This window comes from Monopterus albus, unplaced genomic scaffold, assembly GCF_001952655.1.
Source record: "Monopterus albus unplaced genomic scaffold, M_albus_1.0 scaffold56.1, whole genome shotgun sequence".
Taxonomy (NCBI): domain Eukaryota; kingdom Metazoa; phylum Chordata; class Actinopteri; order Synbranchiformes; family Synbranchidae; genus Monopterus; species Monopterus albus.
Genome location: NW_018127936.1, coordinates 2,706,428 through 2,731,019, shown reverse-complemented (window position 1 = coordinate 2,731,019; position 24,592 = coordinate 2,706,428). Strand labels below are relative to the sequence as shown.

Here is a 24,592-nt window from a genome sequence, read left to right as displayed (position 1 = left end):
AGGCTGTGTAATATAACGAAATAAACAGTATTAACAAGCATCTGTCAACCATGGCTGTTAAGACCATGTCACATCTCTGTTTTCTTTTCATACACCTTTTGGGTTAACACTGCATATTTCTGCCTACAGAAAACACAGCATGACCTCCTCTCAGAGCACAAAGATTAGGCCTCTTGAACATGATTCAGAACAGGACTGCTGTGCCGTTTCTGATCCCGACCTCTGGCCTCCCTGTGGAAGGGAGAAACCAAGAATGAACTACTTTTTGTTGCTCATAAATCACTGACGGCTCATTACGAAACAATATTTTGATGAGATATAGCAATCGTGTCCCTTTCTTTTACTTTTCCCTCAGGGCAGCCTAGTCACAGCTGACATCTTGAAGTGCTTCTCATTTGCTGTGGCCTTTTACTCGTGTGGATTTATAGACTGTTGAATTCTTCCTTTCTTTCTCTACTGACAGAAGAGCTGATTCATCCCAGCCGAGAAAATGATCTCATCAACCCCCCACCTTCTCTCTCTATTTTTCTCAACTGCCCCCTCCCTTCCTTTCTTTCTTTCGTTTGCTTTCTGTCTTTCTTAAACAGACACATCACTCTTTAAATAAAACCAAGCCCTCCTTCTTGGAGGTGGACTTTGCTTAAATTCAAACAATCACACATTAAAGAGCACATGAGCCGTTTCATTGGAGGAGAGCTTATGGTTTTAAAGGGGAAGTGAGATGGTGGAAAAGCATGTTAAAAGTGCAGTCAGAAGCTTTTGAACATAAATTACAGGTATATCCGCATGTATGAGGAAGAGATAAGAACTAACAATGTTCAGAATAAAAGTCATGATACTATAAACCAACTTTCACCAGCATCATGATAAACTTAGATGCAGTATAGTTTGTGAAGGGCCCTTAAGAATTACAGCAGTTATTTATCATGTGCTTCAAATTCTGACTTACCAGGAAAAAAAGTCTCTTGCATGTAAATTTGACCCATGTCTGAAACCTTATGTTCAGACAATAGACCTGTATGTCCATGATGCTTTTCACTTGGAGTTGAATTCTCACTCTGCTCTTTGATATTTGTAGATGTTATAGAAGAAGGAGGTTAACACATTTTCCTCACATATAGTGTGACACTCAAGTTAACTTATTGTCTATGGGCCCCTAAAAGTGCCCTAAGCAGAGCTGCTGTCTCATGATACAGAGAAGCAAATATTAAAGCCCCTGATCGCTTTAGGCTATTTGGTAAAGAAGTTGTGCAAATACTTTATTATTGAAGGACAGAAGAAAAAACTATCTTAAAATTATATTTGAAAATTCTCACAAGTTGAACGAAACGGCATGAATGCTTCATGCAACAACATTCTGAACTAAAAACAACAACAACAACAACAAAAACCTGAATCACAAATAAATGCTGGGCATTAGCATCAGCTATTCACGCATTTTAAGTTTACTTGAGCATTTACATTTTATGAATTCTTACACTTTTACATCATTACATGTTCAGAAGGAAATACTATACATTTTGACTCTGATAGCTGTGATTAATGGTTAATTTTTTTTATGGCCTAAATTAGACAGCAATTAGTTAAAGTGGTTAAAATTAGCCCCACCTTCACCAAATGAGTTTGCGCGTAGTTTTATACGTAGCCTATAGTTATATACATATAATATAAACAAGCAATTACTCGTTTTCCATGAATTCGTTTTTAGGTATAGGTTAGACTTAAAATTTTTAATTTGTTAGTTTAATTATTTGTGGGCCTATGGTATTCTGTGATGTTGATCATCATAATCTGCTTCTAGTGGAAAAAAACAGCCCTCTATCCTAAAATAAGATGAGCTGGTGAACATGGGGTTAAAAGTTCTTCATCTGCCCAGTGCTTAGTCCTTATAATGGGATGTGCTACGGAGTCATCCTGCTGGTCTAAGCTACAGCAGGTCAACATATTCAGTGCAAGAGGCGGCGCAACATGGGCTGAGCCTATTTGCAAGGAGGATGAGCGACCGACTCAGTGCTGCTCAGGGGTCGTGATTTCATCGATGAAGAGCTCATTTGAGTGACCGCCTTAGACGCACAGACATGGTGACACGTGGATTCTAGTGAGTGAGAGGACACCAGCTGGATTAACTGCTCGCGGCATGGGTGTGTGTCAGCGTTCCGGACTGCTCCGTTTTCATTCCCACCCCGGGACCCGGCGATGCGCTTTTTAAAGGAAACGGGTTTCGCAGAGACATCCGGAAAACGCATCCATGGGCCACGGCTGCTCCGCATCCCGATATGCTTCTGACCACACAAAGCCCAGCTTCAAGGAGCTCCACACAGGCTGAGAAACCACACATACACATCGGCATGGGTGCGTCAACACGGTTATATCACCATATTCTGTGGACGAGGCTTTGGAGCTCTGTTGTGCAATGAAACCATCGGGAATGATCAAGTAGACTTTATTGATACATAGCTCGACAACATGGCTGATCAGAGCAACATCCAGTCCGCCGCCTCCAAGAGTATCCGGCCCTTTAAATCTAGCGAAGAATACCTGTATGCCATGAAGGAGGATCTGGCAGAATGGCTGAACACGCTGTACGACCTAGATATCACTGTGGATACCTTTATGGATGGCCTGGAGACGGGCTGTGCCCTCTGTCGGCACGCCAACAACGTGAACCGCGCTGCGCAGGACTTCCAGCTGGAGTATCCGGAGGCTGCACAGTCCATGAAGGTGCCGTCTAAAGATGTTGGCTTTCAGTCGCGTAATGTTGTCCCCGGCTCGTTTGTGGCCCGGGACAATGTGTCCAATTTCATCACCTGGTGCAGGCAGGAGCTTTGGATCAAGGACGTCCTCATGTTCGAGACTAACGACTTGGTGGAGAGATGCAACGAGAAGAATTTTGTTCTGTGCCTTCTTGAGGTGGCGCGACGCGGGTCCAAGTTTGGCATGCTGGCTCCCATGTTGATTCAGCTGGAAGAGGAGATCGAAGAGGAGATCCGGGACCAGGAGAGCCTGCGGAGCGATGCACGGGAGCCAGCAGAGCAGGGGCCGCCCAGCAGGCGTCTCAGTCGTAAGGAGAGCAGACAGAGTGAGGAGGATGAAGATGATCCTGATCCAGAGCCTTTCATCTGGCAGCAGAAGAGAGTTTTATGTGACATGCGAAATTTGGATGAGTTGGTGAGTTTCCAGTGAAAAGATAAAACCACTACAAGCCTGACTGTCATAACTTCTTTATGATTCACGCAAGCCCTTATAGAGTAAGTTCTTACAGTTTCAGTTTTGCCCACTTTAATCATCAGCAGATTTACACTTAACATGGTAGTTTGCCAGAATGCCATGCTCCCAGCCGAAATCCAGTTTCCAATAGATTTAATCACCCTCTGGCCTGGGACTTAATAAATTCCATCCAGTGTCTTTTATCTGATGATAAACAGTATGAATCAGCAGATGGAGAAAGTACAGAGATGTGTCAAAAGTGAAGCACCCTCTATGAAAATGTGACCAGTATGAGTGTGACCGTTCACTGTTGTCAGTGTTATGAAGAAGACAGGCACCTTATAGATTCCATAACTTTGCTGTGATTCCTGTTCACTTGTGGGGTCAGTGTGCATCTGGCACCTAAATTCTAGCTTTCACCCACAGGAGAGCTCTGAAGGGTCACAGGTCATCTGACATTTCTCCTGCATTCTTGTAGAAGCGACAGCTCGCCCTCTACAAGAGATTGTTGTGTGTTGCCAACAGAGAGGAAAATTTTTAATCGTGTGCTACTTCTGCGGCTCCTTTACGAACACTACTCAGAATGTCCATTTTGGCAGTTTGGTTTTATTACGTTTCCTGTCCTGTGAAATTCAAAACATCAGCTCTTGTTGTTTGTCCTGTTGAACTGGTTGACCTTCGCCAGGAAAGGCACAGAGCGTATTTTCTTCTCTGTCATTCACGCTGACACATCCCACACCACATATTGTAGAGTGCCATCTGTTGTACAGTGCCCGACAGGCATATTTGACGGTCTTTGACTGATTTAGGATGTGATATTCCCAGTTTTCATGTGTCTGGTGAATCAAGTCTGCTTCATCTTCCCTGTAAGCCCTTAGAAAATTTCCTGCATCTACTCTATGTAAAACAGGCCACATCAGCAACATGAGGTTCTTCAAACATGAAACCACATTGGTGCTAAGATGAGAGACTGCTCTATTAAAATAGCACAGAGGAAACCCCAAGTCAAGCTAACCTTTGACAACTTGTACTGACACATCCTATCTAATGCTAGTAGACTTGAGTATATGTCAGAAAGGGTGAGGAAGAAAGTTAAAGGGCTTAGGTTTACTTGTCCACAGCTGTGACACCAAATTGCATGTCTGCGACTTACCATGCCATTCACCTCCACAGATATATGCACAGCAGACACCTGTGTAGACTGAAATGCTGCAAATATTCAGCCTCCATTTAGTTCTCATATTTTCTCCATCCATCCAAGATGCTCATATCCAATCAGAAGTCAATAGAAAATGTATTCTCTACAGTGTGTGCATGACCACCAAATACTTTATGTTGCAGTCTGTTGTTCAGTAAGAGGAAAGCACTGGATCATATTTGTTTATGTTTTTAGTTTTTAAAACATCCAGAATCACACATTAAAGGAATTTTAAGTCCTGGTGTACTATTTTGAAAAGTTTGGCATCCTAATAAGATTTGTACAGTACATTTGGCACCTGTACATTGTCGGGTAGCTGGATGATCAGACTGACCTTGTTGAGACAATACAAGTGTAGTGATAATAGGATCACAGATCATTATTCTACTGAGTGTAGAAACATGTTCAGACAGAGTGTGATCACATAACGTAAAACTCCTTATTAGGATGCCTGGCTATTCAGTAATCACAATAAGTGTGGATTACCAAATATTACAAGTTATGATTTGTCACTTATGTAACAGCAGAGTGACTCAGCCCTGTCATGTCAATCACCTGCTTTATACAAAAGGGATTTAATCTTTTCAAAAAACTGCTGCCTGTGTGGTTACAACACACCCATATGTAAACACTCACCACCACTCTGTCTCCCACTGATTTGTCTGATGTTCTTACTCATCTCGCAGTGGGACAGCTTTCCACTGTGCAGTTGAGGAAGTAGCCAGCAGTTCCTCTTTCCCATTTCTGGAGATGCATTGTCTTAGGAGTAGTCTGGACAGCAACTGGCTGTTCACAGTAAGTTTTTCTTCATTCCTGTCATTATGACAGTGACTCTGACTGAATCAGTATTTTCAAATACATGGCACTGAGCCCAAGGCAGAGGAGCATGGTTAGCTTCCTACACATTGACCTTTTCACAGATTTTCTTCTTCTTTCAGTTTAGGCTTAGCTGTAAAAACACATTCAGTACCTGTACATTTAGCAATCAAAATTACACTTATTGGACCCTTATTGCACAGTCTAATGTTTACTGCATGCATAGGCAGCTATAAAGTACTATAGCTGAGCTTCTAAACAACAGACCACAGGAGCTTCACAGCCTCTGTCACCTCCTTCACTCACCCCCTTTCTTGCTGCTCACTTATGTCTCTTCTCACCCCAGGCTTCAACATCCAGCCCATGTTTAGTTCATATATGTGTAAGCCCTCATTCCCATCCCCCACCTCTATCTCCCCTGGATATGATGAAACAAAGAGCAGAACAATACGTTTGTCTTTTTGGTGACATAGAAGAGAGGAAATAAATAAAATGCCACTGCTGATAGTAGGGTAGTCAGAGGCTGACATCTCAGTCTTTGGATGGAGACACCAGTAGAGCAGAGGGGAAGGGTGATAATTAAAAAAAAAGTGTGTGTATTATGCCTGTGTGTCCACTCTATGCCGTTAACCATATGGTCCAATTCATGCATTCAGTGAATAAAAAAAAAAAAAAAGGGAGTAGATGACAGATAGTGTGCCCAGAGTGACTTTACTGTACGCACTGTTAAACAGTGGATGCTGTCCTGGGGGGGGGAGGGCTACAGTAGGCAGAGTGAAAGGGAAAAATAGGTCATCAAGCTTTACACTGGGTCACACTTGTACGCTTTGCTGAGAGAGCATGGCATCCTTCAGTGTGTCACATGCGCTCATTTTTATGGTTTGGTATTTGCGCAGTAACAGCACAGACCAGAGCTCACTTATCACTATTTTCCATGGCTTTGCACTTTGCACATTGCCCGCTTTATTTCTTTATTGTAGTGTTTGATGCTATCAGCTGATCATTTGCATGTTTAACATTTAATTGAATGTCTGTCTGAGCAGGTATGCACCTCTGTGAGTGCTCTGGCTATTGTCTGCACCTGCCTGTAGCCTCTTCAAGATGGTCTCAGGTGGAGGCTGTCAGAATAAGGCCAGAGTCCTAATTCTTCTAACCTCACCTGTCACAAAGAGAGTGTTAAGTGTTGCTGAGCCTCATCAAAACAAACCGGCAAATGAGTTAGAAATTAACTTCCTAAATTGAATGATTTAATTTCTTTACATTTCTATTTGACTCAAGCACATGAATAATGGAGTAATTGACCTTGCAGCACTTAATGTCCAATACCCTTTCAGCCCCTGATGGGGTGTTTGTCATGTGACAAGAAGACAGGCATCGATTTTCAGAGAATGGTTTTCTTGGAGCCCCGGAGTGTGATTGTTTTTTTTTGTTTGTTTGTTTGTTTTTTTAACATTGATCAAGTGCACAAAACATATTATAAAAATACATAAAAGTGTGTTATTAGTGAAATTACAGTTAAAGGAATAATTCAGCATTTTGGGAAATAAGCCTATTTGCTTTCATGCAGAGAAGTAGATGAGAAGATTGGTATTGCTGTCGAATCTGTTACAGTCAATAGCTGTAGCTAGCAGCTGGTTAGCTTAGCGTAAAGATTAGACACAGGGGGAGCCTATTTTTGGATGGCTCCATCTAAAGGAAACAAAATACATCTACCAGCATCTCTAAAACTCAGTACTGGATACACTATATCTTGTTTGTTTAAGAAAAAATTCAATTTGCCTTTTCCATTGCTGGTTAAACAGTGGAAACTCCAGGAAGTCACTGCTCTAAGCGAAGGAAGAGTCGAGGACAGAACATGCTCTACAACAGCAAATTGACATTTTTACACTTAGTTCTTTGTATTAATTAAACAATATACAACAGCCTGTTAATTAGTGAGTTTTAGAGGTGATGGTTAGAGATTTTTTTTACCTTGGGACAGAGCCAGGCTAGCTGTTTCCCCATGTTTTTGTGCTAAACTATGCTAATCTGCTGCTGGCTCCAGCAGTTTTATCATGCAGACATGGGAGAGGGATCAATGTTCTCATCTAAAAAAAAAGAAAAAAAAAGCCAGTAGATCAATTATATGTTATTACCATAGCTGAGCCTAAACCATTCATCTTTGTTTTTACATGGGACCAACACACTGACAGCCTCTAAATACTTGTATTTCCATGTATATCATCACAGGCTACAAGCTGAACATAATTTAAAAATATAATTATCAGTCATTCAGTCATTTGTCACCTCCCAGGTTGTTTTAAAGAACTAATTTTTGCAAAGGAGGCTGTTCCATGAGATGTGGCATGGTTGTCTAGAGCAGTTGTTTATGCAGGCTGTCAGGCCAGCAGTTTAATAGGAGGATAGACTCAGATATGTGGCTGTCTTCAGTGTACGTTCACAGGCTCCAGGAATGCTTACTTGCGGGTGGAGGAGCAATAACCCCTCAAAAATTCCCATCCTGCCGACACCCCCTGTTGCCTAGTTCTCTTGTCTCTGTGCTTATCTGATGGTGAGGTTGTTTCATCTTGGGAAGTTTCCAGTCATGATAGAAGATCCTCAGGGTACTCAGATAAACTAAGAGAAGAATTCTCCTAGAATGCTCTGTGTTTACTTTGCCATCAATCTTATTCCTGCCAAGGCATAGAGGTGAAAATCCTGGAAACACCCTAGCATAAATCCTTGAGGAGTGAGTTGCAATATTCAATTTAATATTGTTGGAGTTTTGCAATAATTTATCTTTGCATAAGGATTATTAAAGGAACCAGTTACGGCAGGCCAGCACACCTATATTTGATGAAAGCACTAGAGCAAAACTGCGTGGTTGTACGTAGGTGTTGACTCATGCAGAGAACAGACAAATATTCAAATTGATGTCTAGCTTCCCAGAGTCCACTTATGAAATGTGGATCTTAGTCTGAAAATCTGAATCACCAAATTAAAACAACATTTTCTGTATTCACATAATAACAACCAATACATTTAAATCACATGACAACAAACTTACTTATTGTAGTAGAACAACTTTAAAGATTCCTTTGTTGATATATGATATGTATGATAAGCTGGGGTTTTCAGTCTTGGTATAGCATGTTACAAATCATTATAGAAAATGGGGAATAAAACCTAAACATCTTTATCTCCAGGCTTTTCAGTTCTCAGTCTCGGCCTATCTCTTCCTTGAATGGCCCTTCAGATGCAGGTCAGGAAGGAAAGGAATGAAGAGATTGTTGACTAAGCAGATGTGATGTGTTTTGGGCAGTGGGATCATAAAAGGAATGTGTACTGTACACTCTATGTTCTCTACATAAAACAACTTGTAAAAAACAAAGGGAATGCTACAGTAGTATCTTAATCATAAAAAAGCTTCTCAGCTTCTTTGTTCTTGCAGCAACGTCTCTGCATTCCTGTCTTAAGATAGATGCAGTAGATTCCCAGTATAGGGGCGTTGTTCAGTTGCTTTTCCATTTTCTCTCTTTCCTTCTCAAACATCTGCAGCTCTTGCTGAAAACATCTCTCGTGTGACCAGTATGCATCCATAATTCATTCTTCAGTTTTTAGCTGTGCTCCAGCTCCACTTCCGCGTGTTTCCTGCGTGACTTTCTCTAGCTCCTCCTCATGTATCCTGATCTACAGTGTATACATGTATGACAGCGCGTGTGTTTTGGTTTCAGTGTGTCTGAGTGCACCCATTGTTGACACAGGGAAGACATGGGAAATGCACACATTGCATGTCATTGGTTCCACAGAGTAAATACTTCAAATACACAGGCTGCTATGGATTAGGTTATAATTAAAACACTTCAAAGTTTGACTGTGTATCTTGTTCAGTATTTCATATGCAACACAGTGTGTGAGCCCTTCAGCTTTCCGCTGGAGGAAAAACTTGTGATCTCAGTGGAGCAGCTCTTGGGGGAGGTGTTTTGAAGTAAAGAGAAACACTTTACTATAGTAAGAATGAAAAAAAAAAAAGGCTAACGGTACAGTTAAAAAGGGAAGGCTAAGGTTGTGTGTGTGTGTGTGTATATGTGTCTGTAGCCATAGCAACCTTTCCATTAACTCACTGACTGGGATTTTTCCAAACAGCGCTTGTCCAATTTCTGGCTAAATGAAAGCTGGAGTGCAGGCAGAAAAAGAGATGTAGAACACAAAGAAAGTCAAATATACAGTAGGTCTGGTCAGTTGTGCAGGGTAAAAATAAAGGATGATAGACCACAAAGGAGATGAGAGAGAAACAGAAGGAACAAAGGCTCGACAGAGGCAGCTGAGAGGGAGAACAGAGGGGCAGGTGAGATGCAGAGGCTTAGCACTGATGCCTCCCTCTTTAATTAGCATGTAATAGAAAGAAGGGTACAATTTCAAGAAAATAATGAGGTGCCTCCTTAATCCTCTGAATACATGTAGGTGTTTTGGCCTGAGCACACACCCCAGCACACTATGTCCCCTGGGCCCTGTATACAGTATCAAAGGGACTCTGAACAGCCAATAGTGGGAACTCATGACCTGAAACTTCCCTTTAACACTTCCTTTGATAATTTTAATATCAAAACACAAGCCTGCTCTTTTATAAAGTCTGCCCTTAAACACACACTTATGAAGCAGTTATTCCTCTCTCCTCAGTCCACTTTGCTGCTTTACTTTCTCTACATCCTGGTCAACAAGTGCACACACGCCTTTGTCTGAAAGAAATGCCAAGAAAAACATCAAAGTTGTCCAATCGTGTGAGAGCCAAGTCCTGTGCAACTCAGGCGGATCTTGCTCCACCCTGCAGTTGTGTCTGATTCCAGTTGCCTAATAAGCACCCCCAACCACAGCAATGGCACCCGGCTGGCATTACAGGCCTGCTGACATCATCACCCCCGCCAGTCTGGTTTCTGAGCTCTTTCTCTCCACATGTCACAGGCAGAAACACTGTCATGTGACAACCTGGAGAACAAGAGAGTGGCGGTAGTCATTAGCATGTCCACATTTGTATTTTGGTGACACTTTGTGGTAAGCACAATTACAACAATATTCTTAAGAGCTGAGATGAGGGAGGACTTTTAATGTGGTCAAAGAGCAGGGCGGGGCACTTTACCATCCTGTAGGTGCAGTAATATTTACAGGAAGATGACACACACATTCCCACACACACACCAACACCCTCATATACTGCTGGCAGCCTAGCCTGCTCAATTCTCACACTATAAAACAGAGGCATTGTGTTATTGACAAAGATTGCTCAGAACCACTGGTCATACTTAGAGATATGTGACTAAACATGATCTCATGAGTGAGCACTGGCCTGAGGAACAGGAAGGTTTCACTGTTAGGCTCCTCTTGGATGATTCAAATGTTCTGTTTTGTTTTCCTCAGGTTCGTGAGATTCTGGGCCAGTGTTCCTGTCCAGCTCAGTTTCCTATGATCAAGGTGTCGGAGGGGAAGTACAAAGTGGGAGACTCCAGTGCACTGATCTTCATAAGGGTGAGCCCTCACCTTAACATCAAACATCATGTGTCACTGTGACCAATATCTGGGTGTGTTTTACTTGCTAAGGGTCGCAGCTAATTATGTTTTCAATGTCAAATATTCTGCTGATTATTTTCTTGAACAACTGATTGTTTAATAAAACATCAGAAAACAAAGCACATGGTGATGTTATCAAATGGTTTGTTTAATCTGACCAACAGACTAAATCTAAATATATTCAATTTACTATAATGTAAGACACGGAAGCACATCAAATCCTCCCAGGTAAGGATCTGGAACTGTTAAATGTTTAAAATTCTTGTTTGATGAATGATTTAAATGATTACCCATTGATCAAACTAGTCAGCAGTTAACGTTCTATTGGTCACATCCAACAGTGATGTCACAGGGTCTACCGGCACATACAGTAACTGCAGAAAAGTGAGAAATTAAACAACTGGAGGTCAGCAAAGATAAGAGTTTATTGTTAAGTTACTGGTCAAAGGATCATTCCAGTTTATTATAGTTTAGGCCTTATTTTCTATCAGGAATAATCTGATCTGAGTAAAAACAGTCTGCCTTACTGACCACACGTGTCTTGTCTTGCTGTACTCCGTTGTTGTGATGTTGCTGTGTTCCCATGACTCAACTATAACTTTTGTAAATTTAAGATTATTATAGTTGCAGGAACAGAGACAAGTTTTAGAAGACCATAATCATCCCTAAATTTTATTTTATTTGTTCTGCTACGTGTATGTACAGTAACCTACTCTGAGACATTGCACAGAAGACTGTGAGGCCTGCTGTACTTTCATTGAACCATACTGTGGTGATATATGGCGTCATATGTTTTTTCAAGCAGAACAAGGTTATTTACAGTAGCAACAGATAAACCAGTTGGCTGTATCAAAGCTTGGTGAACTGTATTATGGTGTATACAGCATTGTGAGTATGTGCAGAGTGCCTTCTTCTGGTCCACTCCCAGGACTCTATTTTTTTCCTCTGACACACAAATAGAGCTTTAGGTAATTTCCTGAGTTTGTCCTTATCTTGGCTGTGCCCTGATTCTGCAGGGCTGTTAGCCTTTCTTTCAGTTTAAGACCCGACACTGTACCCACATCAGGCCTCAAAGGACCGAGCAGGAAGGCTGGTTGACACATAGGATTGATTTGGTCTCACTTACCTCTAATGTACCATAGCCAGATTAATGGACTCTTTGGATCACTTTCCAAGCTGCCTAGATTTACTGGAGCGGGCTGCCTGGCTATTGATATTGCCAATATTTCTTCTCTTTGAGTGGCACCACTTTGTCCAGACAGGGAGACACGATACATTCAAATTGCTTAAATGTTTGCTTTATTTTATTTGGACTAAACCTTTCTTAAAAAATGCAGCATCCTTCGCCCATTAGTGTAAAATGTAGTATGTGCAACTCATTTCACCACACTTTGCCTCTTTTCACCAAATGTGGCTAAGCATAAAGAATTCAACGTAGTCTAAATGAAAGTATTATAGATTAATAGATAATAGTAGAATTACAAACAGTAAAAATATGAATATTTAAGCCATGCAAAGGAATATTAATATACCTCCGCTCCACCCATTATAACTTTAAAACAGGCCCTAAGATGAATCGTGAAGCATTTGATCAATATAATCTTGCATTTGTCTGATGGAGCAGCCATTTTAATGTGACAGGCATGTTTAAATATGCCATGTGTGCCTGGGAGCCACTGACTTGTCAGATTAGTTCTTCATCTCCACCCTCTCCTGATTCTTCAATGGGGGATGACAATGATTATGCATATGTCCAAGCAGCTATAAGTGCACCCAACACACTTCCCTTATTCTTTTGAGGGCAGAAAGCAGGCAGCCGTTTTGAAAGCCAACATGCCCCCATTCAGCTGCCAAGGCTGTGACAAAGATCTCTGGCTGAATGAGGGCTGAAGTGAGCAAAGCAAACGGGCAAATGGGCCATATGAACATGGGGGGAGTTAATAAGGTGCCTTTGTCCGCCCAGGGAGGTCTCTCCTTGAAGGGAGGGGATGACTTCAGTCAGAACAACAGCTGAAGTGAACCATGAGCTTAGCTTTGGAGCTCACCAGCCAGATTTACCAAGACACTGGTTTAACACGCCCCCTCAATGATAAGAAGTCAAAATATAAAGCCTCTCTGTTCATTGTTGCCATAGAAACCAGGACTGGGTCTCTCTCTGGGCGTATGATGCCCCTTCAGCGGCTGGGAAATCTGAGCCACAGACTTAAACTGGTCCCACAACATCTATTTAGCCTCAACAGAGTCCCCAGCAGTGCTGGAGCATGATGTATACAATATGAAATGGGCAATAAATGTCTTGGATATAGAAACAAGTGATGTAGAATGCAATAAAAGAAAGTGTTTATGCTGTAGTTTTGACCATTCAGTTTCTGGTTGCTGTTGTTTCTGTTTAGATCCAAAAATAAGTCCAGTGTGATAGTTATGTTGCGTTCTGCTGTCTCTGTGATGATTATTTTGTGTTGCAGTATTTCATATCACACAACACAGAGATTCATTAACATTAACATCAGTAACATCCAGTATGGTGTCATTATGTTATTATATGACTCCAGTGTAGGCATTAGGACTGCACAGGTAGTACTGCACCCTTGACACTTGTCTTTATAATCATGTAGCTATCACACTGCAATTAGACATTTGTTTATGTGGGTTCCCAGGAGCTGTTATCATCATGGCAGCTACTCCTCCTCCACAGTCAAAAACAATAACGAATTCATTATATAGAGATATGAAGCCATGCTGTTATACATACTATACACTATGCAAAAACTAAAATATGTGGTCACAGAGAACGTCGGTAATGACAACAGAACTATTCTGTAAATTGCTTGGACAAAGCCAAAGTATGTTTGCTGAGTTGGAAAGGGTGTATTCCTGCTCTCCCTGCCCTGCTAAGAGGACTTTGTGATCTTTTTATTGTGGAAGTTTATATAACAGTGATGCTAAAATATGATACAAAGCTCATACAGACTAGCTTTTTGCTGCTTATGACAGCTATGCAGCATTACACAAACAGTAAACCTGTTACTGACATAAGGACAGAGCAGTGGAGAGTAAGCAATTTATACAGAGGTCTGACAGAGATAAGCAGATTGGCTGTTTTGACAGATTTGATGTAGTAGGGCAGCAAGGCCGATGAAAAAGACTTGTGGTGGATTGGTAGGGATTTTATAAGAGAGAAGGTGGGGTCAGACTTTGGTGCACATGCCGTGTCTGTGGCTCAGGGACCCAGAGATGAGGAGGTGTGCCATGTGTGGTTTGATTGATATACATTCTGCACCAGCACACACATGCACCATTATGTCTTTGCCTTGCCTGCCCTCAGACACATGGTTACAACCTTTAAAACATGTGGCTGCCAGACTCCATTACACAACCCAAGGCAGGGGAACCGTCCACAGGGTGGTTACATCAGGCAAATGTGGCACTTTGTTGAAGGTAGCTTCTGTTTGGAGGGACAGTGGCTTTTTGGTCTGATCTTGTGTATGCAGCTAGGTCAGCAGGGGTGAATTGTCACCACACTAATTCACCCTGCTATCCTCTGAAAGCAGAGGGAATCCACCTGAAAGGCATAAGAGATAGATGCAAAAAAAAGAAGGTCTTTCACAATGCTCTGACTCTTTATTATGCTACCTTACTCTGTTTAATGGTGAGTTGGCATGGCAATGAACAGCCCTCATAATGGCAGCAGCTGAGGGTGTTAGTGGGAAAAAGAGTACTTATGGGGGAGGGAGATACAGGGGCACAGCCAGGGGTGCCTCTAAATGTTACATAACACTGAGGGCCGGCCATCTTTCAGCAAGCTGGCCCACTTGTGTAACTTGCATATCTATTGACTTGTTCATTGTCAGCGGTGGTGCATGAAAGATTTAGCCAGTTTTTACATAAATGTGTTACTTTATGTTCATGTATTGATGCACTGGTTTCTCTTTTCCTCCCTCAGGTCCTTCGCACTCATGTGATGGTGCGTGTTGGAGGGGGCTGGGACACACTAGAGCACTATTTGGACAAGCATGATCCATGCCGCTGTGCTGCTTTTGGTGAGCTCCCTTCCTATTCCCCATCAGCCCTGTGCAAAACAACTTCATTTCTGTCTCAGTATTGCATAATTCATAATACATTTAAGATTACAAGCTAATTATTTACATCTGATGCACTGTGTTCAGATGAGGAGCAGACACTGTGAAGGTCAGCAGTGCTGAAAAACACTGTTAGTCATCCAGTCCTAGCAGACATGTAACTGCAATTTATGCAGTCATTTTACCTATGTTGATTTTTGTTGTATGACTGTTGTTTTTGCAACAATTAATCTATGTCATACTGAAGTCTAACCTATATTTCATCCAGCCAAGAAATTTAGGTCTGGAAAATTATACAAGCTTGTAATAGAAAATGTGTGGTCACTCTGACTCCACAGTTTCCACTACCTGATCCCACAACATACTGTATCTGTATAGGAACTCATCTGAACCAAAACCTTTTTGTTGCTCAGTAAATAGACATCTGCCATAACCACTGAATGTTTACACCCACAACATAGCAATACATGCCTATAACTAGGCTGTGTGTGAGACTGTCTGTCATTTTCCAGGCTGCTGCTGAAGTGGTGATGTCAAGGACTGACAGTCTGGTCTGGACAGCTGACACTAGCTGAAATCATAATTGGTGCTGCATTTCTAACCGCAAGAGGCCATGTTGATGCTCATACAGTATTAAGTGATTATAGAAACGGGCCTTTTGTGTCCTATAAATGTTCATTCTAAATGGAGGGATCACCAGCTTTTCTCTGATTGGCTTGTTTCACAAGGGTCCATCTCTCTGGCTCAGTGAACCAGCAGCAGTGTTTTATCTGCTGCTGCTGCAATCCAAGAGCTTGGTGGTTAGCTATAATCTGTTTGCAAACCTCTAAATGGTTTTTATGCTTGGTAATTCCACAAGCTGTCTCTTGGTGTTGGTTAGAAATTTGTTTTAAACACTTGTTATCAATCTGTTTCCACAGCCCACCGTTATCACCAGGCTAAAGCCAGTGGCCAAGGTCAGGGAGCCCAGAGCAAGTCCTCGAGTGCTCACTCCTCCCGCTCCACTAGCCCAGGTCCACACTGGAGAAATGATGGCATTGCACCTTACAAACCTCCTGACAGGCGCTCCCAGGAGGCCCCCTCTGCTACAACTGCTTCCACACGACCGGCCCGATCTCAGAACCCTACCGTTCCCACTGAGCTCAGTTCCAGTGCAGCGCGTGCTCTGCTCCCGCGGCCACCACAAGACCGCTCAGAAGCTCGCCACTTTAATCCCCTCAGGTGAGTATACATGTCTATGCAAGTGTGCGGATAAGTGTGTGGATACGTGTTATACCATGATAAGAAATTAATCTCTCACAGGAAGCCTGGCAGGACCATTTATGCTACTTGATCTTTCGTGCCCACAGACAGATAGTCCGACATTAAGAGCAGGACATACACACAACAAATACGCATGCCAGGAAACCACAGATTAGACCAGAGCATATTTTTCAAATCTCAGGTTGCCCTGATAAATCATCTTACACAGCAACCCTGTAGCACCTCCTAGTGATTGCAAGGTACATACAAAACATATTTACTCAATGTTCTTTTCTGCACACTCCTGTCTCATCGTCTTCACTTAGTTATTACACTGTCAACCGTCTATCAGGGGAGTAAGTCTGTGAGAGCTGTTGCTCAAGTCTTTCTTCTCTTGTCATTGCAAACAGATGGTCTGAATCAGTATGATGCCCGTGACAAATAAAATCACACCTCCATCTTCTCTGGTGTGCTTGTGAATTAACATATCAGTGACCAGGTAGATTGCAGGCTGGTAAGAATCAGAGCCAAAATAGTGGCAGGTTAACATCATTATATGTGGCTCTTTCTATGGGATATACAGACAATAACATCTGCTTATGCCCTTTATGAGGCTGGCAAAATGTTTAGTTGGTCACATATCTTTGCTGCATGTCAGAATATGAAGGTGACAAAATAATTAGGAGCTAAATTGTGGTTTAATTGTGGCCTCTAGCCAACATGTGGCTCATTTCTGTATTGAGCAATGGCCCGAACTTGGCATCAGGGCAACAGCTCATTCAAATTAACCCTCTGTGGGTGGGGCATCGGTTTTCAAGTGCACTAGAAAAGATGAAGACTAATCTGACAACTATCCCTAGACAACTGTTCACAGCTAACTGGGGAAGTAGGTCAACAGGTGGGCTGTGTGCAGGCAGATGAACATGTCTGAATATATACAAATCTAATTTCTGAGGATAACTTTAGAGGTCTGGTGTAATAAAGCATAAAATAAAGGCACAAGCTGTATTCTAAATTAAAACAAAACTGTATCCTCATCACTAAAACTCAAAACACAAGACTGCAGTGTGACTGACCAGTCTTTAAATACATAGACTCTAGACAAGAACTTATTACCTGTTTTTTATGCTTTGAAGCTTTTTGTTACTGTAAATGAGGTAAAACTGCCTGATATGCTCTGTCATGACTAGTTGAGAAACAGACTAAATGCTATTTTACTATCTACATTTAAAATTATATACAGTGCCTTGCGAAAGTATTCGGCCCCCTTGAACTTTGCGACCTTTTGCCACATTTCAGGCTTCAAACATAAAGATATAAAGCTGTAATTTTTTGTGAAGAATCAACAACAAGTGGGACACAATCATGAAGTGTGTGGTGTATGCAATTACAGTGCCTTGCTAAAGTATTCGGCCCCCTTGAACTTTGCGACCTTTTGCCACATTTCAGGCTTCAAACATAAAGATATAAAACTGTAATTTTTTTGTGAAGAATCAACAACAAGTGGGACACAATCATGAAGTGGAACGAAATTTATTGGATATTTCAAACTTTTTTAACAAATAAAAAACTGAAAAATTGGGCGTGCAAAATTATTCAGCCCCCTTAAGTTAATACTTTGTAGCGCCACCTTTTGCTGCGATTACAGCTGTAAGTCGCTTGGGGTATGTCTATCAGTTTTGCACATCGAGAGACTGAAATTTTTGCCCATTCCTCCTTGCAAAACAGCTTGAGCTCAGTGAGGTTGGATGGAGAGCGTTTGTGAACAGCAGTTTTCAGTTCTTTCCACAGATTCTCGATTGGATTCAGGTCTGGACTTTGACTTGGCCATTCTAACACCTGGATATGTTTATTTGTGAACCATTCCATTGTAGATTTTGCTTTATGTTTTGGATCATTGTCTTGTTGGAAGACAAATCTCCGTCCCAGTCTCAGGTCTTTTGCAGACTCCATCAGGTTTCCTTCCAGAATGGTCCTGTATTTGGCTCCATCCCTCTTCCCATCAATTTTAACCATCTTCCCTGTCCCTGCTGAAGAAAAGCAGGCCCAAACCATGATGCTGCCACCACCATGTTTGACAGTGGGGATGGTGTGTTCAGGGTGATGAGCTGTGTTGCTTTTACGCCAAACATAACGTTTTGCATTGTTGCCAAAAAGTTCGATTTTGGTTTCATCTGACCAGAGCACCTTCTTCCACATGTTTGGTGTGTCTCCCAGGTGGCTTGTGGCAAACTTTAAATGACACTTTTTATGGATATCTTTAAGAAATGGCTTTCTTCTTGCACCTCTTCCATAAAGGCCAGATTTGTGCAGTATACGACTGATTGTTGTCCTATGGACAGAGTCTCCCACCTCCGCTGTAGATCTCTGCAGTTCATCCAGAGTGATCATGGGCCTCTTGGCTGCATCTCTGATCAGTCTTCTCCTTGTATGAGCTGAAAGTTTAGAGGGATGGCCAGGTCTTGGTAGATTTGCAGTGGTCTGATACTCCTTCCATTTCAATATTATTGCTTGCACAGTGCTCCTTGGGATGTTTAAAGCTTGGGAAATCTTTTTGTATCCAAATCCGGCGTTAAACTTCTCCACAACAGTATCTCGGACCTGCCTGGTGTGTTCCTGGTGTGTTCCTTGTTCTTCATGATGCTCTTTGCGCTTTAAACGGACCTCTGAGACTATCACAGTGCAGGTGCATTTATACGGAGACTTGATTACACACAGGTGGGTTCTATTTATCATCATTAGTCATTTAGGTCAACATTGGATCATTCAGAGATCCTCACTGAACTTCTGGAGAGAGTTTGCTGCACTGAAAGTAAAGGGGCTGAATAATTTTGCACGCCCAATTTTTCAGTTTTTTATTTGTTAAAAAAGTTTGAAATATCCAATAAATTTCGTTCCACTTCATGATTGTGTCCCACTTGTTGTTGATTCTTCACAAAAAATTACAGTTTTGTATCTTTATGTTTGAAGCCTGAAATGTGGCAAAAGGTCGCAAAGTTCAAGGGGGCCGAATACTTTCGCAAGGCACTGTATGTAAGGACACAGAAATAACACAGCCTCTGCTCAGCCTTTAAATATCCCATATAAATGTGCATGTTATTGATCTATGCTCATTGAATCTATTGGTTTGTTCTTCCTGTAAGTGAGGCCTATGAGCTGATTATACAGTTAAAGCTGATGGTCCTGGGGTGTGACAGCCACGTGGTGTCTGGTTGAGAAAGAGCAGTGCTGTGTGTTGGGAACTCTAATCCTGCCCCAAGTTTTTCTCATCTTCTCTGTAATCCCCCTGGCTGTCACTGCCCACTGTTCTGAGACGTTAGGAGTCTTAGTTCAGAAATACTATATGTGTGAAGCAGTAGCTGGCTGGGAAATCCTCACAAGATAATATTTAGAATAAATCTGTTGCTGATTCAGAGGTAATATGTTGCTTCTGTACCTGTGTGAGTAATGAGTGCAAATTGGGATACACTAGTTATGGATGATTTTTTTTAAGCATATGGTATTATAAACACACATGACTCTTTGTCTCCTCCCTATATTGTAGGAATAAGGAGACAGTGACAAGACGTCTGTCTGGAGACAGTGACTCCTCTACAGCCTCCTCTAAGGGAGGAGGAGGGGGACGGTACTCTCATGGTGGGGCCTCACAACGTGCTGGTGAAGAGGTGGTACTGCTTGTTAATCGCAAGGAGGGGAAACATATGATCGAGAGGCCTGGAGCGGTAAATCAGACCCCATCACTGCATGGGCATCCATCGCTGCCCCGTGCACGTAGCCAATCTCGGGAACGTCATGCACTCAGTCCAATTCTCAAACCAAACCCGCCGCAAGGATCCTCTGATGGTATGCGAACATCACGAACAGATAGGGGCCGCTCCCTTGGAAACGAGGGCCCAAGGAAGCTCCATGTTCCACGTTCCCACAGCCAGAGTAAGTTACCTAGCCGTACTCGATCTAGTGATGCCAGCCCAGGACCCTCACCCTGCCACAGAGAACCCCAACTCTCACTTTCAGACAGAGGAGAAGAGCTTCGGGCCAAACAACTGCCCCCATCCTCTCCTAGACTAGGTTGTAGGTTCACCAAGAGGTCATCCTCATGCTCTAAGTCACCTAATAAAGGGGTCCAAAATAACAACAGCAGCCCCAGCAAGAAGATTATATCTACTCCCAGACCTCCTGCCCCTCGCTCACCCTGCATAGGAAATTCCAGACTACTGCCACCAGTCACCTCAGGAGGTCGATGTTCACCACACTCATCCCCCCGCAACTCTCACCATCATGCTGCTCGCCCCCTTCGAACTGCACAAGGCCCTCGCTCTGCCGGACAAGGCTACCATAAGAACTGGTCTGGCCTGGAGCACCAGGAGTCTGAGGAGGAAGGATTAGATTTTGGCTTCCAGATGTTGCCAATACTTGACCCCCAGAAGGAGCAGGAACTGTATCGTAGCTTTGAGGCTGAGTTTTTGGCCAATACACAACAGGCTAGAAGAGTGCCTAGTAAAGCTCCTGGAAAAACAACACAGAAGGGAGCTGGGACATATTCAGTGCCAACACTCAACGATCCTAATGTTACTGACTCTGCTTATTCCTCTTCTAACTCCTCCAGCTCCTCCGTGAATGTGGGGTCAAAGACAGGAACTCTGCCTGACCTCAGGGAATCTAAGAGAACTAATCCCCATCACTTCTCACTGGATGACCCCTTAAATATACTTTATGGACACAATTTTGGTGGACCACACAACTTTGGTCAAGGAGAGGCTGAACACTGGGGGGAGCGTGGAGGGGGTCTCAAGAAGCTCCCCGCCATCTCTAGCTCCATAGAGGAGAGGGAGCTTCCATCTTCCCTGCCCGGCCTTGGAGACACACAGTCGGATAATTTAATAAATCAGATCCCCTCACAAACTGCTTTCCATTGTAGGAATATGAATGGAGATTGTTCTCCTACAGGGGGGCTGACAGGTCAGCAGGCTCAGCTGGGCTGGGGCACAGGGTCTGAAGGAGATGTTCTTCTGGAGAATCTCCAGCCAAACTTACCTTGTGACCTGGAAAATGGAGATGGGAGTAATGACCTCCCACTGCCAGAGGCTTGTCCATCACCTGTGCCCCTTCCTCCCTCTGAGGACTGCTCCTTCCAGGATTCCTCAAGTGAAAACTCTTCCATGTGCGTCAGCTTGAGCGAATCCCGCTCCGAGTCTCCCCCACCCTTGACCAACGGGGACACAGATGGAGAAGTGCCGCAGACTAAGAAAGGGCAAAAGAAATCTGACAAAGTAGCCCCTAACTCTAAGCACAAAGGCAGGATCAAGCCCCGCACAGACAACAGGCCAGAAAACAGCCCCTCACGTATCCCTACCCCAGTCAGCTACAGAGATCTGCAGGCTCACAACACTCTTTACCCATGCCACACCCCACCGCTGTCCCCCCAGAGCTCACATTCTGCTGGTCGTCTAGCCACATGTTAGAGCCTGCAGCAAGCCTTTGTGGATATGATCCACCCTCAGTCACTTGCCCCAGCCATGGGCAACAAAGACTGCTCCTATCCTGGACAGTCAGGAAGCCTGGACACTGAAACTTGGATGTAACACAAAACTGATGGGTGTGACACAGGGGTTTGTTGTCAGGAACTTTGAGTACTGTGTAAAAACTGACTTAAGACTGGGCTATAGAGTGTTTCCTTTGCATGTCAAACACTCCTTCTTTTTCACAGTTTCTTCCCTGATTAACTGCAGGGGGTTCAGATTGTTTTTATTTTGCACTCAAGGGAATTATTTATTACCAAAGGAATGGTTTTTAATAATGCTTTTATTGTAATTTTAATGTGTGCATGTGGGATGCTTTTGCCAATCATATGATGTTTTTTTGCAAGACGTGTGAAATTCTAATGGTTGATACAGAGAGATAAAGAGAGAGCACATGTGCTGCCATGTGCCTCACTGAAGGGCATGGTAAAGTGCCAGGGATTTAAAGCCACAACTCTTCAGTAGAAATTATAAACACTAAACCTTTAGTCAACAAACTGGCTCCCTCTTGTGGTTTGCCATAGCAGCTCTGCTTAGTCATAATAGTGACTGCGCTATTTTTATTCTCTCCAGATTAGTGGTCTTCATACACATATGACTCAGTATACTCAGTATATTTACAAAATACTAATAGGTAATAGACAGAGGTACCTCCATCATTCTTGTGACTATATGAACATTACATGCACTTCTCTGTATGCATCTCTAGTTCTCTGATTTTATTAATATGTCAGATTTTAATCAGTTGTTGTTCAGACAGATAAAATCTGGGTTTTTTTCAAATGCTTAATGTGTAACGGGTTTTCAAGATTATATTTAATGCGGTAAACTTCAACTTTCAAGTGAAATAAGGCTAAACCATTTGAGGAGCAGTGAAGGTTTTATTACTTTGTGTCATTGTCACTGAAACAGTAATGCTGACCAAACCTCACTCTGAAATCCAGTGGTAAATATACTTGTGCAGAAGTCAAAAACTTAGGAGAATGAATGTGTAAATACATGTTGATGTGCTCTCTGTGAGATGTGGGTATTTTGTATATAAAAAGGCATTGAAAATGTAGTTTCATGTACATATTCACTATTAGGTTTTGTACTGCCTATGCAATATTGGTGTCGGAAATGGCTCGACAATTCCCTTTGCCTTAAAATGTATTCACAAGTTAGTTTTTGAATGTTTTTGCTCCATATCACTGTTTCTGATAGCAGAAAATGGAGAGTTTAAGTGTGAATGTGTAAAAAGTCAATGAGCATTGCTGATTTAAATGATAAATCATGCTTGATGTGGGTTTACAATTTGTGATAAAGATATATAAGTTATTGTCCCATAGCCCTATTAATTGTTCTGAAACACTAGGTGCCAGATAACCTACTTTGGAGATTGATTTCAAAGGAGTGGCACAGTATACGATGACATCTAGTGGCTAAAGAAAGACAGGTTTCATTCACAGTTCATTCACAATAGAGATCCTGTTTCCTTGCCACAGTACCTTTTCCTCCATGCTTTTGGAATTAATCATCTGGTGCTGATTAGAGCCAACAGAGCCGCTAAGAATGACATGATAAAGTGAAACTTAATAGACAAAGAACAATTTTAACTTGAATGTCTGCATGTGTGCAACATGCATGAATAATAGATTCTGTAACAAGATATCAAGGTTCTCTTGTGAAGCTCTTGCATAGTTTGAGACCAGGCTCTAGCTACAGGGCTTCTGTTTTTTGGGTATTTAACAAGTGTGGTCCATATTTGAAATATATTTGAAAGTGAAAACATTAATGCAGAAACCCCATAATCTCCAAAATGACCATAAGTGACAATGGTGGCCATCCATATGGTTTTGAAGTTTTAAAGTGGTTTTTATAAATAGTTCCAACAGAAACTGAGGAGAAAATGTCAGTAAAAAGTGAAAAAAATAGCTGACAAAAAAATTCTTTTTGCAGGACACTGACACAATGAATAGGCTAATAGTCAAGAATGTGTATATCTTTGTGAATACATACTGTTTGAGAAAATGTACAAAGTTGGAGGAAAGAGGGGCATGATGTTGGTCTAATTTATTTATTTATGAAATCAAATGTCAGCAGATTCAAGTGAGATCTGGGTCCCAACTACTATAAGTGACTAAGTGTTAAGGGAAATCCAAATGGGTGGGGGCATTTAAAGATTTTTCAGTTTTCTCAACAGTATATAGGCTATTGTAAAGAGACACAACCCATTAGAAATGTTGCCAGTTTAAAGACTGGAATGATCCTACAGACAATATTCACACATACAGCAAATTGATTTAACACTGCTACAAATAATTCCTGATACACGAGTATTGTTAAAGCTACACTGATCCTAAACGTAGCTGGTTATCAGTTTTACTTGTATAAACAGTTTTTTAAATTGTTAAAATACATTTGTTATATTGTTTTGTCTTATTTAAAGACATTTCTGCTTTGGTAAAATGGTATTAAATCTACCCATTATGTGAACTGTGACATCTTTGGTTGTCTGTCACAAAAAGATTGATTGTCCTTACATAATCCACTCTTTCTCACCACATCTTTGCAAATTTCATGAAATCCCCTCTCCTTCTCTGATCTCCAATCAGCAGAATCTGAATGTTCATGACCAGACAAGTTCTTATTTGCTAATGTTATTTCACTAAAAATGTCAGTTAAATGTACAGATTGCTTGACATTGTGGAATATGTATGTATAAACTAGCAATACTACAAGATTTCACTTTTTTTAAGTTGAAAATGCTGTCAGGTTGTTCTTGTAATAAATATCTTCCTCTGAAGTTTATAAATTAGCTCTGATCAATGTGTTATGTAAAGCTTTGGTCCCAGCAGAGTGGAGAACTAGAGGAAATTCTGCATCTGTTTGAGAGAAGCCCAAATGTTAATGTGGATATTGACTATATTATTCTCTATACATAATGTAATTTACTAACTTTTTTGTAACTGAAATGTAATTTCCTTCCTTCCTTGCATAAGATGTAG

The 24,592-nt window shown here is 41.9% G+C and overlaps 1 protein-coding gene across 1 annotated transcript; it reads left to right on the top strand.

Annotated features, from left to right (window-relative positions):
- The first annotated feature begins 1,710 nt into the window (after window positions 1-1,710).
- On the top strand, window positions 1,711-24,370 carry gas2l1 (growth arrest-specific 2 like 1). The gene is made up of 5 exons (XM_020602545.1): window positions 1,711-3,168; window positions 10,616-10,723; window positions 14,709-14,805; window positions 15,765-16,065; window positions 19,631-24,370. Exons 1-5 carry the CDS (start codon window positions 2,467-2,469, stop codon window positions 21,546-21,548), a joined length of 3,126 nt encoding a protein of 1,041 aa, XP_020458201.1. The 5' UTR covers window positions 1,711-2,466; the 3' UTR covers window positions 21,549-24,370.
- Window positions 24,371-24,592: the final 222 nt, after the last annotated feature.

Excerpts from the sequence above, each read along its gene's own strand:
- gas2l1 (XM_020602545.1), top strand. The coding sequence starts at position 2,467 with ATGGCTGATCAGAGCAACATCCAGTCCGCCGCCTCCAAGAGTATCCGG. Across the intron at positions 10,724-14,708 it reads GTGCACTGATCTTCATAAGG|GTCCTTCGCACTCATGTGAT; the intron begins GTGAGCCCTCAC and ends TTCCTCCCTCAG. Across the intron at positions 16,066-19,630 it reads CGCCACTTTAATCCCCTCAG|GAATAAGGAGACAGTGACAA; the intron begins GTGAGTATACAT and ends CCTATATTGTAG.